The sequence below is a fragment of the Limulus polyphemus genome, unplaced genomic scaffold, assembly GCF_000517525.1.
Source record: "Limulus polyphemus unplaced genomic scaffold, Limulus_polyphemus-2.1.2 Scaffold1369, whole genome shotgun sequence".
Taxonomy (NCBI): Eukaryota; Metazoa; Arthropoda; class Merostomata; order Xiphosura; family Limulidae; genus Limulus; species Limulus polyphemus.
Window position 1 is genome coordinate 172258 of NW_013666979.1, and position 19515 is coordinate 191772.

General features: G+C 33.2%; 2 protein-coding genes across 4 annotated transcripts in view; one reads left to right on the top strand and one right to left on the bottom strand.

The window, feature by feature from the left end:
• LOC106463289 (protein BANP-like) overlaps window positions 1-3550 on the top strand; it is a 37416-nt gene extending 33866 nt beyond the window's left edge. For both annotated transcript variants that reach the window (XM_022390740.1, XM_022390741.1), the window contains exons 9-11: window positions 332-467; window positions 1803-2022; window positions 3239-3550. In XM_022390740.1, the coding sequence (XP_022246448.1) occupies window positions 332-467; window positions 1803-2022; window positions 3239-3406 (524 nt within the window). In that variant the 3' untranslated portion in view covers window positions 3407-3550. The remainder of the gene's footprint in view (window positions 1-331; window positions 468-1802; window positions 2023-3238) is intronic.
• Window positions 3551-7651: 4101 nt separating this feature from the next.
• Window positions 7652-19515, bottom strand: part of LOC106463291 (ataxin-1-like) — a 63010-nt gene continuing 51146 nt past the window's right edge. For both annotated transcript variants that reach the window (XM_022390742.1, XM_013923305.2), the window contains exons 2-3: window positions 11068-12893; window positions 7652-9937 (exon numbers count right to left, since the gene is read on the bottom strand). In XM_022390742.1, coding sequence (XP_022246450.1) covers window positions 9473-9937; window positions 11068-12893 — 2291 coding nt within the window. In that variant the 3' untranslated portion in view covers window positions 7652-9472. The remainder of the gene's footprint in view (window positions 9938-11067; window positions 12894-19515) is intronic.

Genomic DNA, 19515 nt, shown 5'->3' on the forward strand with positions numbered 1-19515 from the left:
ATTAAACTTGGACATATTTCCACATTTTGTTTTGTTAGCAACTACTATACATTTGTTATAATTAAAAAATACTTATTAATACTTTTTCATTCCATACTTGGTCAGTGGTAAGTTTGTGAACACTCAACAGTAAAATCTAAGGTTCAGTTCCCCATAGTGGACAGAACTTTAATAACTGTTAGGGTGTAAGTAAATTTTAATGTATACTTCACTAGTACTATTAGGTTTTAAACTTGTTCTGATTAAAACTAACATACACAAGTTTTCCAAATAGAGCTTCAATGAATGAATGAAGGATTTCATTTTTTAACTTACCTTTTTTTTTTTCCAGGCCACCTTATGTATAAGTTTCATATATCTGCAAAAGACTGGCATAGAATTCAGCAGAATCTTGATTCCAAGTGCCGAACAGCTTTCCGAAGGAAACAGAGGGGAATGCCGTTAACTGTGAAAGCTTTTCGGAACAGGTGAAAAATTGTGTCTCTTCAAAGCAATGGAGATTCATTTTTATGTTATTGATATCAAAAACAGTAACAAAGTACCTAAAAATAACTTTTCAGTTTTGTGGAAATCATATCTTTCCAACTGACTGGAAAATTGTTGGGAAGATATTTACAAGCTAGTTGACTAGAACTTGCAGCAAAACACATACATCACTATTTTCTAGGATGGCTGAGGAGTTACTTCTGTTATTGGTAGAACATCTTTTCTTAGCAATAATTTAAAAATGCCTCGTATATTAGTAAGTTACAACATAACATGGTGCCAGAAAGCTACATGTGCTTTGTATAGTATGAACAACACCTTAGACATAACCTGGTACCAGAAAGCTACAAATGCTTTGTACAGAAGTCACAACAAAAAACAAGACATAACCTGGTGCTGAAAATTGAACTGTCAAAAAATGTAAATAGTATAATTTTTCCAGCTTATAAACATTGACTAAAGCTCTATAATCTTTTTCTAGAGTATTTTGATGAATATAAAGTGTAGTTTAGTTGCTACATAATGATACAGTGATTAAAGTTTTAACAAATTTGTTAAGGATCTTATGTCATATGTTGATGCTCATATTACTTAGCTTTAAAATGAGCTTTTAATACATTATTGTAAAACTTCACTATGAATAAAACATAAACCATGTATAATTTTTACCACAATTTCAATTTATTGAGCGCATATTAAAATAAAAGTTAAAATGTAAATAAAATTTAAATCCAGGATTTAAAAACTTGCATCTTTCAAACAACCCAACTACTCAGGAATTAAAATAGTGTAAACATTTTTAAGTAATGTAAATTAGTTTTTAGTTCCATTCTGAATTAAATAAAAGCTAAACACTAAACATTTTTAGCTATGATCCTAGTAGTAGTGTTTGCAACAAACAGAGATGGCTTGATTATGTTTTTATATTTTTGCGGGCCATTGGCTTTTTTCATCTTATTTAATTTTTACCTGAATTTTAGGCATTGTTTAGGTTTAGCGTGTGTTCTTTATAAGTTTTATAGAGTTTTACTTCTCTTTGCCTTTTTAGTGGTTGTTTGGTGCAAGTAAGTTAGCTGCTTTGTGTCACTAAACTCCAAACAACCAACTAACAAGAGATGTTTAGGGTTACGGTCAAAAATAAGAATGAACCATTGTAGTTATAAACAGCAGTTATACGTGAACCTTTAGTTACAATTAAAAATACAAATATGTTGAGAAGAAAGGTTTGATATCAACTGTTGTGTGTGTGTATGTATGTAACTAGGGTTACATACAAGGTTTGATATAGACTGTTGTGTGTGTATGTATGTAACTAGGGTTCCACAAACATATGTTCATGTGGCATCATCTAGTAGTGAACTGATTGGACCAGAATCACCTTCAGGAGTTCAGCATGACCTTGAATTTGAGCCTAAAATTAAAACAGAAAATCATATCTTTTTGGAGAAAAGCATTCCAGTAGGACAAACTATACCTGTTTCTATTCAACAAGCAGATGAGATTGGAGTCACTGTACCTATTCAATGTACATCGCAAGTAAGAAGTTTTAAAGCCTCTATATCTTAACTCTAAACAGTGTTTCAGTACAGGGCAGAATTTTATTTTATTTTATACATTTACCATTAACTACTTTATGGACTACACCAACCTCCCAAACAGTCATCCTTTACTGTTATGTAACACTTCCGCTATTTTTCTCACAGTTGCAAAAGCTAATTAGCCCATTCAATTTGTTGGGTGTTTTTACTGTTGTTTGAACACAAAGAATGTTTCTTGAGTGAAAATGCCCCAACTTAGGTCACCCATTATGATTTATGATACTTAGACTATTTTTAATTTCTGACATAGGATATAAACAAAAATTTAGGAGTCACCTATCAGCCCAAATTTGTCAGAATGGGGTTCAATGGGCACCATTTTTGTATCTTCTCTTCTGAGCTACTAGCTTCTTTTCAATTACTATATTTTTCAGATTTTTTTAAAATCATAATCTGATTTGTGAAAAAGATACATGTAATTGGAATCATCAGAAAATGGGATTCCACACATTAAAGTTAGTTCTGTGTTAGTATTTCTATTGGTAAGTCAGCTACATCTATGTAATATGTGAATATGTTAAAAATGACTTAGTTAAAATTCTGTACAAAGTATACAAACATGAAAGTTTGATGCAATAGTACTCTTCTGTTATGTTAATGTAGATAGTATTCTTTGTTGGACGTTTTTATTATCCTGTTATTATTTCAAATCCATACAAACTTTTATTCAATGTGTGTATGATCCAACTGACCAAATGAATTAAGAAATTGTTACTTGAGGATTTAAAAGTAATTCTATGAAAGTTAGCCAAAGAGTTAAACAGTTTCAAGTCTATTATTTAATTTCTGTAGTGCATATTGGTGTATAGAAGACATCTTAATACTAGAAATATATGACCTTATAACACCAGAATGTAGTTTTTTTATTTAATAAAACACTCCACATTCTGCTTTACAGTTTTTTCAGGAGTGTTCACTGAAACACAGACCAAAATTGACAGTACAAAGAGAAACATTGAGTGTCAAATTAAATAAAAAAAACAACTACATTTTGGTGTTATAAAGTCGTTTATTTCTAGTCATAAATCTAGGAAGAAGAATGTAATATTTTGATATATATATATAAAGCAGTTAGTAAGTAAAGCTGTTTGGGATATTCTTTTATTTGAATGGGTAAAAAGTCCTAACAGTTGTACAATTGAATGTTTTATTAGATGATCAGCACAGAGCATGGAGATGTACAAGTTATCCATGCTACTCCAGAGCAGTTGGCTCAGATTCAGCAGAACCACCAGATTCACATTCTTAGTGGAGCAGAGATGCTCAGAGAGATGGAAAGTGAAGATGCTCCAGAATCAATTAGTATTGCAAAACCATCGTAACACAGTTTATACACCTGTAGGCCTTAATTGTTTCCATGAGAAGATGTTTTCTAATATTGTTCCTTTCACCTGAAATAGGAAGTTCATGGAAATGTTTTTATGCAAATTTATGTAAATAAAAAGTCTGATCTATGCAGCCTTGAATTTGTTTTTTGGTGGTCTTACAGCTATCTGTATTTGTTCTTATTATTTATTAGCAGTATTTCATTTCAGCTCTAACGTGGTCGTTTTAAAAGCTAGTTTTTTTTAAGCATGAGCTCACTTCATGTTGAACACATGGAATGAAACTTTAATTAAGCCTTGGATGTTTTATTAATGAAAACAAATTAGTTAAAAGTTATCCACACTTTTATTCAGCATAATCCTTGATGATGTAATTCATGACTCAAAGGAAGAGTGATGTTTTTCAGCAAAAGTACTAAATCTCCAATTTAAAAAATGTATAAATTTTTGGGTACTCTGTCATTAACCTTTTTAACTTTTTTTTTCCCTGCCACATTTGTAGATAAACTACTCCCCTAGTGCTAGGTTTATTTTTAGATACATAAAGAAACATTTGTGGTGTTGCACAGTTAGTTTTATCTCGCTTTTTTTTGCCATGTCAACATGAATTTGTTTTGTTGATAGTGAAGGGAAATATTTCGCATAGAGAGGATTATATTATGAGAGTGTGAGAAAGTGCCAAGTTAAATCATTATTTACGTATTTACTTCCAAAGTTCGCAGGTTAATGTGCAAAATTTATGATTTTTAGTTAATTATAAAATTATTTATTTTAATGTTTACGTATTTCTCAGAACATTTGCATTGTTTCAAAATTTTCAAAGCTAAAACAAAAGTTACTTGTATGGCAGTGCTATAATGCGCGAGGGGAGGGGAGCTTGTATGTGCTCACGGGAGTGAAAGAATTTAAGCAGTGTCAGATCTGTGTAATTCACTAAAGGGCTTTAAGACAGTCTTCTATTGTATTAAAATTTTAGCTGTTGTGTCTGAAGTTAATTTCAAAGCAACAAAAAAAAAAAACGCGTAGTTTCTGTTACTACAAGGCTGACGTAACATTGTACCCATATTTCGCTAGTCTGTAAATACTTGAAGTCTTGGTTGTATAATATCTAGGGTACTTAAAACAAGTATAGAATTTTTGCCGTAATGTTATTGTGCATTATATACAACTGAAGTGATGCATAAAATATGGAGTAGAGTTTATCAGAGCGGTTTTATACATCACCTCAGAAGTACTATACTACCGCTCTGATAAACTCTACTCCATATTTTAAAGTGATATATAAAATATGGAGTAGAGTTTATCAGAGCGGTAGTACTCCTGAGAGAGATTTCAAAGTTTGAAGTTAATGACAGAGAATGTGTTCAAAGAGGCAAGCAAGTTTACATAGTGACGTTAAATGTACAAAATTAAATTAAGGCTGAGAACTAAGATATAACGTTAGATTAAGGGAGAACTCGGTAGCAATTACTTCAAACTAAGGCGAGTTAGAAACTGTAGTTAAACTCTGGCTTATGAAGAGCAAATGACATGTGAAATTAAGGTGAAGATGTACCTAACTGTAGTAATACGTAGGCAAATTAAGGTTATTGTATACTAATTTCAGCTAAAGGTATATCTAAAGTTATTTGTGGCTATAACTGTTCAGGCAAGATGGTAGCCTGGTATAATGCGTGAGATTTAGATTATCCCGGGAATAAGGACAAGAGACGGCACTTTTTTTTAAAAGGTCTGACTCCTCTAAGAGCCTTTCGTGGGTTTTGCTTACACCATAAAGAAAACGTCTGCTTGTGAATTCAGTGAGAATACTGACCAACGTTTCTCAACTGGCATTGTGTTTGTACTGATAGCGTGTACAAAGAGAGTTGTTGATTTATTGAAATGTTTCTGAATCATCTGTTCGCTAAATGTGCTTCAGACAGATAAGACGTGTGTATGTACGATATGGCGTTATCGATTTCGAAGCACGTGTGTTTACCATGTAAGTGTTGTATTTGTAATTTATCAAGGAAGAGGCTGTTTTATAAATCTCTTGAAGCAGTTTCATCAAGTATTACCAAAGCCTTATACATCATAAGAAGAACCAGCAAAATACACGGTGAAAGAATAGATTGAATGGTCGTTAGGTTTAAACGTTTCTCTTAATTTAAAGTTACTGAAGCATCACATGGAAACCACGGTGATTAATCTATTTCATTAAAATTGTTACTACAGGCATTCACATTTCAATAGGTATAACTATCGTAAGCTAACTGCCGGGTAAAATGATAGTTAATTGTTATGTGAAAGGTGTCAGTTTCAGATCGTTTTTTCGAAGGTCAGTGATTGTCAAAACCACTGACAAATGAATGGTCTTGTTAGGTAACAAAATCAGTGTATAAGCATACAGACTGTTTTCCATTTGTACACTTAAAACAAGCATTACGCAAAGGTAATTTTTAGACGCATGTTACTAGCTGTTTTATACCGAATTTTTGCATTATTTCCATCGATAGCTCTGAAAATGTCAGTGGCGTGTAGTAATTATTTTAACACATTTTCAGACAGAGAAATTTGACATGTTTGGTGACTTTTTGCACGAGTTTTATTTTGGGAAAAAACAACTGAGAACACCTGTCCATGGGTATATATTCTAAATGTGTGTATAGACGAATAGTGAATATCGTCTAGATTCTAGAATAATCGACGCGACAAAACACAGATGCTATGGTTCTCGTTCGCCATTTTTACAGAAGCAAATTGACGTGATAAACCGAAGTTTATTAATAGATGAAATAAATAAATAAAAAACGAATTTCTGTCAGCTATTACGTCATCTCAGACATGAGTTTGTTACGGGATTACGTTACTGATGATGGGTGTTTAAAGTACTTGCCCTTGACATTAGTGTATATTTCCGTAAATCATGTTTTCTGGTGGAAAGCCGTAGTTGTTTTCATCATGAAATATTTTTTGCTTAATATTTAAAGAAAACAGTTGAAAGGTTTTAAACATTAACAGCTATATTTAGTTTTATTAAAAGTGAAAAATCGTAATATCTTACGAGTTTAAAGGCATTAACTTTATATTTAGAAAAATAAAAGTCCGTTAGATTGTTTCAAAAAAAATTATTATTTTTTGTAATAGTAATACTCGTATTATTATAACCGAGAAAATCCTAGTCTAATGATAACGCCATTAAATTATTATAAAATGGACAATTTTATTATTTACCATATCATGAAATATCAAAACTGTCACTGTAATACAAAAGCTATAACTTAGTATGTCGGTAGAATGCAAAATACAAAGTAATACCAAAATGCAAATCATGAAATCTTAAAATCTAATATATTAGTCAGGATCTGCATAAAATTTGAAGTCTGCTGCTGGAACAGATCTCCAAAGCTACCAACGATGGTAAACTTATTGAAGTAGGTGATACAATCTGGAAGATTAAAGCTAATTAACAAATATCGTGACAGGCTGTTTGAATTTTTCTAGCTGAAATTAGGTATCCTTCCATTAATATGTTACGTTTTATTTTGCTACTTCCTCTAATTGTTTGAAAATATATTTGTTTCGGTATTGAAACTTAATAAAAAAATTAGGCCAAAAATACAATTATTTTACCAATTTCTCTATTTCTTATAAATTTAACTTTAGGCTAGACAGTTTTATGATTCATTACATAGGGGAAATGTTTAAAAATTTTACGAAATCTCTTATTCCATTTAAGTGCTTAATTTTAATAATCACTTAAAAATCTGAAGCTTCAATCATTATCATGTGACAAAAATAATTCACGTTTTATCAACATCATCATTATGGAGGCAGTGGTGTAAAACGACTAAGCTGGCGAAACGATAATCCTTTTTAGGCCTAACTGAATGACCAAAATAGAGTTGATTGCTTTATACACGTATATTTCACTTTCCCTGAATTACTCCCTAATGAATTTCTAATCAGACGTGTGTAAAAATAGCATTTCAAACGTATCTTTTGTTTGTCACAAATCACTGACCATTATTTCATGACAGATTTCATTCGATATCACTAACATTGTGTGAGAGCAGAATGATCACCAATTCATCGATTACGCAGGTGTTAAGGCTTTCAATGCCATACATATTTTTGAAATGAATGTAAATTTGACATTTATTTTGTTTTAGTTGAATGTCCAATTTGAAAATACCATAATTCCATTTGGCATACAAAGCATGTTTGAGAACAATCAAAATGAAAACAAAAATAATGCTTAAGTAAACATGTTGGTCAAGAGTGTTAACCACTTTTATTAAGGATTTTATAAGCAAATGATAACACTTCTGAACAAATATAACTACTTATTAAATTAATTCACTTAAAGACAATAACGGGCAACAAGAAAGCTTGTTTTTAGTCAATCTTTTTCTTTGCACATAACATCATTGGTTAAAAAAAGTAAACCATACACATTTAGCTCATCAAATGAACACATAACCCAAAATTTCCACATATTCTAAACCAGTATTACAAATACTTCTTATATCTTGATCTTTTGTCTTTTAAATTACAAATGGTAGAGCACAGGTGATATTGCCTTTAATTTTTTAATATGGTTTTTATCTGAACAGTACAATATAACATTTTTGTTACTCTAACCTGTAGTGTTTCTTTGTTACAACATACAACTCAGTTTTTTTTCCTTTTACCATAACTAGAAGCCTCCACATCAGTTAAATTAAGATCCTGACCTTTATAATTAATATGGTGTCCAAGGCATTCAGGTAGCTTAATAATTATATTCAGAGAAAAATAGACATTTTACATGAAACTCTTCAGTGATGTTTTGTGTTGCAAAGAGTTAGTGAGTTTACACTTTTTTTTTATCACTAATATTGTAGAAACTATCAATGTGTTAATTAAACAATTTAGTTACAGTGTCATATAACCATCAGGATGTTAAGTAATATAACACATTGGTCACAGAGATTAAAGTAAATTGAGTGTATTAGTAAAATAATCAGTAATTTTAAGTGATATAGCTGAATGGTAACAGGAAAGTGATATAATTATCATCGGATGTGCCTTGTAATTATATAATTAGATAACTACAAATGTATTGTGTAGTTAAATTTACTGACAATGTATACAACATTCATGGCAAGTTAGAGAAACATAATGTAGTCATTTATGAGGTTAAATGATATGTTCTTGATCCATCCAAGCATGGTTTAGATGTTACATGAAGAAAACTAGTTAGTTAAAGAAGGTAATTGTTAATTAACTAACAGAACAACTGATGTGTGTCTGCTTATTTACAAAAGTACAATGTTGCTAATAGATAATTAGTTAACAAGTCAAATGACGTAGCACCTTCAGTCCTGAGTTAACAATATCAGAAACAGTTTCATTGTGTTTAAAAGGTTGAATGTTCACACCTTGTCTATGATATATCTTTATAAAACTCACTGGAGGTCTTTAAACAGTGTATTCCATGTGTAATACCACACATACAAGGGCATTAGTAGTTGTATCTACTAATATGTCAAAGAAAAGTGTTTCTTTTACAGAAGCTGGACAGCCACAAAACAACATTTATTTAAATAACTCTATATACACACACATCAGTATATAATATATGCAAGTATTTCGGCTACGATAAGGGTAACAAGTGGTAAACTCTTAACAATTCCTCATTTAAAATAAAACAAGCAATATATAGCCTTTCAACAATTTCTCCATGTTTCTGTTGCCACAGGTGACCAATCAAAATGATCATTTCTTCTTTCTATTTTAATATAACTTGCTAGTTACACCTTTACTACAAACTGAAAACATCACAATTCTTTAGCACTTCCAGTTCACATCTTATACACACAATTTTCCTTTAGTGTAATGGTTCAGGATGTGTGTATGTCTTCTACACAAGTTAATAATTTTTTTTTAAACATAGTACCTGTTGCCAAGATCTAATTCAGCAAGTCAAAAAAGAAACAGTCACCAGTAAAAAAAAATTTTTTGACCAAAACTTCTTGAAAGTTTGAAGAAAAATCTAGTTTTTTTCTTTCTCAGCCTCTACCTCTTACAAATCAGACTGGGTTAAAGGCCACACTGTTTAGCTTCAGACCTAATATCTGGGGCAGACCAACGACGCTTCCGTTGTGGTTGAAGAGTTGTAGAAGTGGTAGCCACTAGGGGGCTATGCCTTGAAAATGTAACTGTAGTTGTAGCACAGGGTGGTTCCTTACATGATACTGAAGAAATTCTACAGTTAAAGGATGAAAGAAGATCCTCCTTAACAGAGACACTTGCAGATGTTTCTACGGAATTGCAAGCAAGTGAATTTGGCACAGTACAAGTAGCACTGGTTGCTGGAGAGGAGAGCTCATTAGAGGATAATAATAAGTCTGGGGTAGACTTCTGTGTTAGAGAAATACAGACATCACCAATTTTCAGTTGCTGACAGACAAGCCCATACCTGTGAAGAGACTGTTCTGGGAAACAAGATGACCAACCCTGTTGAAAAACAAAGAAAGGGTGCTCCATTGGGGCCTCTACACTTACCTGTGACAAAAAACAGAAGATTTATTTATAAAACAAAAACTATCTAGCACTTAATTTTAAATAAAGTTGTTTACTCTTTTTTTCATTTCCATGAGTTATATCTAACAGTAAGGGTACCCAAATGATGAAACAATGTATTATAATCTTTGTAAGTAAGAAAAGTAAATATAATTTGCTAAACTCATTATCAGGCTGGTTTTTAGTCTCTAAGTAGGTAGCTTGCTCTAATTGGGAGTCAGAAGTTATTTAGTATTTTCAACCCAAATAATACCATTAGATATAACAACAACATGAATACTTTTAAGTTGTTTGGCCAGAGATAGTTATAATTAGGTAATACCATGTTTTATAGCTCTAAGAGGTTTAATGAACAAAAAAAATGTTGAATACAAGAAAATAAACAAAATTCAAAATTTTACTTGCAAGAATAAATATGAATTAAAAAAGGAGAGAGAGCGACAGAGCCATAACTAGGCAACTTAGTGTCCAAGGCAGGCAATCAAGTTTCCACCCTGGCTTAATTACAACTCTGGTTTAAGCTGATAAATCAGCAGTTATGTTCAGGAATATTGGAAAATGTTAAACTACAAATACGTAAGGTAAAAAAGCCAAACATTTGGAACCCAATTGAAATCCTTCTGGTTGATATATGCTCTGTGGTAACTAAACTTCTCTAAAACCTAAGTAAGAACAATGGTAGATTTTATTGATCTATTTTTTTTTCTCTTACAAAAGATCATTTGAAGCTGATTGGAATAATCCCTTTTTTTATGACGGACATTCAGATTAGTTTATACAAGTCAATATAGCATATTTCATAACCAAATGAGTTTGAAGCAGCACAAGTCATATGCTGTCTAATCAAAACATGTATATTTGTAAGTGGAAGAGATGTGGAAGATTTCTTATTACTAGTTTTAATAATGCATCTGAAATAAACTGTCAAAGAGGATCATGTTAGATGTAATACACATACTGTGTAATGCCTGGTTAAGAAGGCCATGAGTATTTTTTCCTGTGTTGTTGGTGGTTAAATATATATTACTGTGTAATGACTGAATTAATAGCACTTTTAACTACATGATTCCTTACTTGTGCATAATATCAAGTAAAAAAGATGTTCAACTTACCTGTACCTGGCTGTTTCCTACACAAAACCCTAATATGACTGAACCTGAGCTAACCACTTCTTCAATCTTGACCACAGTGCTACTATCTATACGAAGGTCTGCACTACGACTTGCACTTTCTATGAAATCTTCGGTTGTCAATTTTTCCACTTGCTTTAACTGTCCATCTGCAAGTTGTATGATAGCTCCTTTTCTAAAATAAACAGGATAGTGAAGTCTTGAAGTAGATGAGTTTGCTTGTTGAAGCGTGGGATCACAGGAAGGGCTAGAAACATTAGAAGTTACATTAGGTTTTGGCGGGACTAACTGATGAGCTGCATGTGGTGACAAAGATGATAAACTACTACGAGGCACAGGTGTTCCCAAACGAGGCTGTTTTGGTGATGGGAGTTCATCTCGTGGTCCGTGGGTTGGAGGAGCAGACAGAGGTGCACCATGCAGTGCTGATGCTGGTGGTTCAATTATATTTATATTTGGAGGCCTTAGGATGCGATGTTTTAGACTGCCTTCTTTACCTGTAGGGACCTTGTAACTGGTTCCTAGAGGTAAACCTCTTGTTGGATCATGATCAAATGGCATTTGTTTAGTGCCAAACTCAGTTAAAGGACACCCAGGTAATTGGGACTGAACCTCCTGACCTGAATTTATCTTTAAAGGAATATGTTCATCTTCCCTTCTCAAAACAGGAGAGCTTTGAGATGACAACCTATCTCTGAAATGCTTCATTTCAGGAGAATGGCTTGGTTCTGTAAGATAATGAGATCTTGCTTGTACTATAGACCCATGCTGCTCAGGAGGGCTTGCTGTTGGCACATAATTATGTCGAGCTTGTGTTAAATGACTAGGTACAGAAACTGAGTGACTAAGAGCAAGAGTTGCATGAGACTGTACAACAGGATGTTCTGGCCTGCTTGGAACATGGCTACCACTTATTGGAAGAACCACAGGGTATGATTCTGATGAAAAGAAATGTTGAGAAACTAGACTAGGAGCACTGTTGGGGTACGTAGGATAGAGATTGCCAAAAGATGTAAGCTGTGAACCTTGATTATACATGCTGGTCCCAGAAAGTGAGGGTGAATGTAAAGAAGTGTGATGTGCTGGGAATGGGAATTGTGAACTGTATAGTCTTTGACTGTTTAAATCACTTTCAAGTGAAACTGGTGGGCGGAACAGACTACCAGAGCTTGAGTGAATCAATGAAGTTGGCAGACCAGGAGGCTCAGGCAGAAGTACTACAGATGGTTGAGAAGGTGATGATGAATGATTCTGACAACCTGTAGCCACATTTGTCAGCCAGTTTAAATCATCTGTTCCTGGATTAGCACTGCCAGTCATGGCAACCCTGTCTGGTCCATTCATCTGTGGTGTCCACCAACCACATGGAATGGTGCTGTCTGAGTAACTGCGAGCTTTAGATAATCTGTTTGGTTCAAGTGATGAGGATGACTTATTAGTCTCTCTGTTTTTGTTTTGGTTATCACCTGGAGTAATTTCTTCTTTTTTTTCCCTTGACACTATTATTAAACTCCCATCTTTCTCTTCTTGACATGTGGGCCTGTCATTACAGTAACCAGATCTTATACCAGGTGAAGTTGAGATAATCTTATCATCAGCAGGTGCTAATGAATGTGTTGGTTCTGATACCAGTACTGGACGGGAAGCAACTTGAGAATACAGAGCTAATGATGGAAGAAAGTAGGGCCTGACTGGGAAATATGCATCTCGCAGTAGATCAGCAGGTCCCTGAGAAATAGGTCTGCACAATCTGGTTGGATAAATAGGTTGACTTGGTGAGAACACACAATTTAGACTGTTTGAAGGACCTAACAAAAAAAAAAAAAAAAAGTTTATTTTGTGTTTACTACCACAGGAAATAATTTTTTTTAACCAATTTTTTTTCTATATTCTAAGGTTAATTACACTTTACAAGAACTGTATTCCAGGTCACATTTTGCCCTTGGAACTACTTTACTTGAAACATGCTCAATATAATATAAAATGTCTCTGTATAGGACAGTGAGGTCAATCTTAGACCATATGTCTTAACCAAGTCTCTACAGACTCCCCACTATATAAATATGTTGGATTCCAAGAACATCTTAAAGCAAACCACAGAACTCTATTTTAGTTGGACCAGAGGACTTGTGATACATATAATTGAATGAGATAATTGTTATTAATGTTTTTTGTCCATATTTCTCTTGAAAATAGCCATTGATTTAAAAGTGTGACCGGAATCTTATTGGCATTTATAAACTTCAATTCCTTGTTTATCTTATTAATGGAATTGGAAAATATGCCCACATCCATTGCAACGACTTTTTTGTGGAAATGGCCTTCATATCATGAAAGAAGATATCACTCTGGATTGGGTTGTGGTGTAGTATTTGACCCCACTGCTACCTTAAATGCTCTTCTGGGAGAGTTTTTCTTCAAAGTGTGTCTCTTGACTCATATTTATTTGACAATCTTTTTGTAAGAATTTCTCTTTATAAAAGCTTTTTAAATCTTTCCAGTCATAAAGAGCTATACATGGTGGCACTGAAATGTAAATGGATAAAAATTTGCCATGGATCAAATATATCAGTGCTTAATGTGTCACTCATGACTTGCATCTTTTGCAACACAATACTGCAACAACATTTACAAATCATTCAGGTACAGTGCAATTAACCCTCTATAATAAATATCCAATGGTATATCAAAAACAATAGCTTAAGCTCTTTAGAAAAAAACATAAGCCATTATCACATGAAAGTTTTGTGTGTGTGTTAAATTCTTTCTTTTATTAACAATATCACGGATGTAATTCAAGTAAATGAAAACATAAATTTGAAGATAGCTTTCATATACGGAAACATCTTTTAGCCGAGTTCTTGTACACCTAACAGATGTTTCTGTATATAAAAGCTATCTTCAAGTTAATTAAAGTTTTAGGTTTTAATGGTTCATATAATTTATATGCAGGTATATTCTAGCTTCCTAGGTAGGATTTTCTTACATTAAGCAGTTTTTGGTACTTACTTAATGAATTCTATACCACAAAATCTACACATGGTGTGTACATGGAGGAGAATGAAAAGTTTTGTTGAATTAATAACAAATTGTAATAATATTCTGTTACACCTTTTCTATTTCCTTTTTTCCCTCATTGTAAACTGAAGGAATATATGGTTTTGGGGGTAATATTTATTGTTAAAATGGTAAACAAATGAAATGATACATAATTAATTAAAGTTCTACATTCATCTTACTTCACCTTTCTATGGTTATCTAATAAACTTTAGTGTAAGTACTTCTCTGTCATTACTTACATATCTTATCTTACTAAAACTTTTAACAGTCTATGGCCTAAAAATAAAATTGTCCCAAGAAGCATTATGTATTTAAACAAAGAGGTTAAACAATATTTGGTTAAAAATAATAAAACACGATTTGTAAGACCACAGGAAAAGAATAAATACATAAACTGATCAAGAAACCACAACTAAAGAGTTGTATGCCAAGTAAGGCTAATTATGCATCTTTATGAAACTAAGGAGACAGATTGCCTGAAGAGCCCCAGCTGTGCATGCATGTGTACATGTGCAGTAAGATAGTTTTGCAATTCATGTTGAGTTATTTGAAAGATGTATGAATGAGTTTGAAAACTGAACCTTTGCCAAATAATGCATCCTCAATGGTTCTAAAAAAAATAGAGGTAACCTTACAATATCAGCCAATAAACAAACAGTACCAAACCTACCCCAATTCCTCTTATAAATAGAATATTTATGAGAAATAACATTTTTCACAGCAGCAAGACCTTGTACAATATTTGTAAGATTTTTTCTCTACCAATATACAAAGAACTAATTACCTATTGAAATATGCAAAATTTCATTAAACTTTTTTTCTTAGGTGTATCCTAATTTGTATTTAATGCAAAAGCCAAATATAAAATATCACAGTATAGAACATTAAAATATTAATTACAAAATGGTGAAACTATCAAGGCAAGAAAAATATCCTAACAAGAATGCTACAAATTAAAGATGAAGTAGCAGTCTTATCAATGTGCTTTACATCTTGCAGGCTAGTTCTTTAGAAATTAGAAAGTCATAATTCATTCATTCTTTAATGTTGGTAAGTAATTAGTGTTTATGAGTAGTAAACTTCTTACCGTAAACCATGTGTTTACTGATGATGTTAATCATAAATGAGGAATATGTCACTGTGTGTGTGTTAAATATCATCATAAAGTATACGCGATTTAGTATGGTTGTGGTAATACTGCTCCAAGTTGTGGATCTAAATGTCAACATTACTACTATCCCTTGCAGGATATGATTTTTTTAACACGTATTAACTGCATTATTATAGCTTGAATATTCTTCTTAATAAACAAACACTTACTATTTTAAACTAAATGTCATTTTGCATATGATAATGTCATAAGATTGTTTGTTATTGCTTACATTATAAAATACTTATTTTTACACATAAGTTTGTTTGTTTGTTTGAAGTTAAGCACAAAGCTACACAATGGCTATCTGTGCTCTGCCCACCACGAGTATCAAAACCCGGTTTTTAGCACTGTAAGTCTGCAGACATACCACTGTGCCACTGGGGAACTTTACAGATAAGATAATATCACAATAGGCAGTAGAACATATTTGAATTTGAGGGTTAGGGGGCACTGTATTTACTATGTTAACTGTGACCATTCAATTCAAACATGAAACAGTAACCATTCCTGATAATTATGCACAAGTCTCCCTTCCTCATTCAAAGGAACACATCACTATCAGCTTGAAATTTAGGAACACGTACCACCAGTTCCCCTCAGTGGAAGGTTATCACAGGCCTACAACTATTACTGTACACTATATATCACTCAGAACGTATGGAGGTGTTATCAGTAGTGTTATTTTGTTTCACCAAAACCTACATGTCATTTTGCCCAAGCATACCTTGGTTTTGTTATAAACAGTTCATAGTAATAAACTTCCTCTTCGCATTATACACTGCAGTTTTGACCAATCTTCTGTAACACTTGGAATGGATTGATCTTTGACTTACAGTGAATAGTGCCTTAGAAATTCAGCTATACTATTCCTGTATATAGGGCCAGTTAGAGAAGGGGGGCATTTGGCCCAGGTCTCAAGCTCAAAGGGGACCTCAAATTTAGACACTTATCTTTTTTTGCATTTGTTATGTTTTTCGTGACTTGTTTTTATGCATATAAAAAAGGCTACAAAAGCATTTATTAAATGTTAATAATTATATATTAAATAAAAAATATGCAAATTATGTTTCACTTTTCTTTTGGGTTAATGGTTGTCTTTTTTTTTTTAATGTGTCATCATGTTTTCTTTTTTATTACAATAGGGGCCTCAAAAGATAGAAGTGGCCTGGTCCTCTGAACATCTGAGAGGACCTGTTCCTATACACTTTCCAAGATTGTTCTAATCTTTGGCTTCAAGATATGACCAGGTGTAGTGATCAGATACAGTATCTGTAAAATCTGTTGTGGATTGAACAGACAAACACTAAAATGATCTCCATTAAGTTGCTTATTAGTAAGACAGTAAAATTTTAAAGTAATGTGTTCTGTTTGCAATTATGACATGCTTTCAACATTATTTATCTGTTTAAAATTCCACACTCAATAATAACTTCCAATCAGAGTAAGCTAAGTACTTCAAGCAAAATTAAAAATCAACCTAGCTATAGGTATAGCTCATTAAGATAGAACTTGCTTCTAATAATTATGTACCTACGCGTCACTTAACTGTGTGCCGGAGGCTTTAGTTTTCAATGACATTCACTAATGAACAGAATTTTTCTTTACGATTTTATGTTAGTAACTCCTCAATTTTGTTTGTTCATTTGTTTGATAAACTCATTAATCCATATATTACGAGAAAGTATGCAATTGTAGTGTTTGCAACTTAAAACTTTTAATTATGTATTGCCAGTTTTTTATTCTCACAGTTAGCTTACAGTATCATGATTGTTAGCCAAAACTTCTCAGCTTTCCTCAACTTGCTCAACCAGTGAATTTTTTTTTTTACATTTTGAAATTATTATTACAACTTTTGGGCAAATACCTAGTAAAAATTTTCTTCACTTATGCTCAGTTTCATTTACAATACTTCTTTCAAGATGAAAAGCAAACATTTTATAATTTACAATTATCTTTTAACATGATGTGCTGTGCTTCAATTTACAAGCATTTGTAGAAAGATCATATATTCATAACATGGCTGGTAAGTCAATCAATCCAGGTAAAAAATCATCCTTGATATTCATAAGCGTCCTCTAGAAATACATACGTTTGAGCAGCAGCTGCAAGAAGGGCTTGAGGACACATTGGAAAATACAGAGTAATCCTGTGAATCTCTCTATAACACACTTTCTTTTATAACTAGCCCAAAAGCAGTAGTCTGTATTCAAAACCCTAGCTTAGTTTCTATATTAACATCTTCAAGTTTCCGGGGGGGGGGGGCTCTCATCATTTGACCTATCCACTAGTTTAGCATGTTCATTCAACTGGAACATTACATCTAAACAGCTACATTAAAATTAGTCACACAAGAAGTGATTGCACCGAAAGTTTCTAAAAACACATCGAAATTTTTACCTCTGACACAGTGAAACAAAAATCACAGAAAACTTACACACACATTATTATTTATTGACATAGTGAAACAAAATCACAGAAAACTTACAGACACACACATTATTATTTATTTATTTTCAAACGCTATTTCCTTCGCACATTCCTGAGTACAACAGACAATGGAGGAGTATCTAAGGTCACGCGCTTACAGTCCCGGGATCTATCTCTGGTCACATTGAACGTTAGTAAATACTTACCACGGCATACTGAAACACGCAAACAAGCCCGCACAACTTTGGCTGGGGACAAGGTCGTCTAGTGAGCTGAGGTCGTTAGCCGGCACGTGTTTGTTGTCTGGGGTAGAGACGTGGCTCCGCGGCTTGTTACGATTCAGAGAACCTCTAATGCCGTTCGGGAAGGAAATAAAACGTAGCGAAAGAAAATGCACTTAATGGGGTAGGCGTTGCTCTGTGTAAGTAAGTGTGTTTTGAATTCTCACTTCCCACCGTTTCGTCAGATCTAAAGCAACTGTGCAAGTTGAGTACAGAGTTGTTTGCTGTAGTTATAATACGCTGTATTTGAATACAATGCCAAGAATCCTATTATATGAAAGCGAAATTATACCTAACATTCGGCTGTTATCCCTGGGAGCCATCCCTGTTTTTGTGCACCAGACCATGTCCGAACAGGCCGGGTCAGCTAACCACACAGAGGACTAAGGAGCACGTGCTTGGGCCTCACCTGTTGTACCAGGAATCTAATCCATACATGGAAAGAGCTACGTTGAGGATCTGGTATGTTTTGTCAGCTCAACCTGTATCAGCTGCTGCTTTCTGGGTAGAATCTTTCTACAGCCACATTTCTTTCTAGGAACAAGTTTTATCGCACTTTTTTACGTAAGATCGTTCAAATACTATTATAAGTGCATGGATAGGTTTTTATAAATTCCTTTGTGTCAATTGTTATCACAGTATTATTAATACATTCATTATGAGTAAATATAATTGCTCTCACGTATACATGTCATCATGGTTGACTTTTTCACTTAAAAACGTGTTATCATTCCTGTAAATAAAACCGGATAGCTACTTATTAGTCCTGCACTTTCTTTTATACCTGCGTTGCTGAGAAGGCGGATAGTGATAGGAAATCACCAAATACTTCACTAAAAAACTGTATTATACAAGTTTAATATCATATACACACTCCCTCCCCTTGACGCACGGAGTCTTTTCTTCCAATTATGGTCATGTTGTTCTCTGACGTTTGTTTTATGTTCAACTGTTAGTGTGAAGTTTAACCGCGTATATTCTTACTCATGCATTTTCATTTATAAAACAATAATAATTACGTCGTGCTTTTGATAAAACGAACTCTCGCTGCTCGTTCGAGCGAAATCGTAGAGGAAGAACAATAAGAATGTTAGTCTCACTCTCGGGCCTGTTACATGCCACGAGCTGGTGCGTTACTTTCCCTGGTGAGAAATGCTACAAACTTGATAAATGCCATGGGAAAAATATCTACTTAAGAACTGAAAAGGCTGGGTGAAGTGGACCTATTTTTGAAAAATGTACAAACGACAAAGTAGTTCAAAAATGTCCCAGTACTAATACCGACAGAATTTCACCTTTGTATATACGCACACGACATTTATGTAATATAACTATTATAGACGGGGATGGGTCTGGATGTATATTGCACATTTTTTGTTTCATCTATTTATTCTAAATTAAAATATATTTTGTCATTTTAAATGATTTCCTGTCCAGATTAGTACTTAGCTATACACGATACGTGACAGGTAGTATGAACCAAAGTTTCAAAATACCGCACAAAAAAAG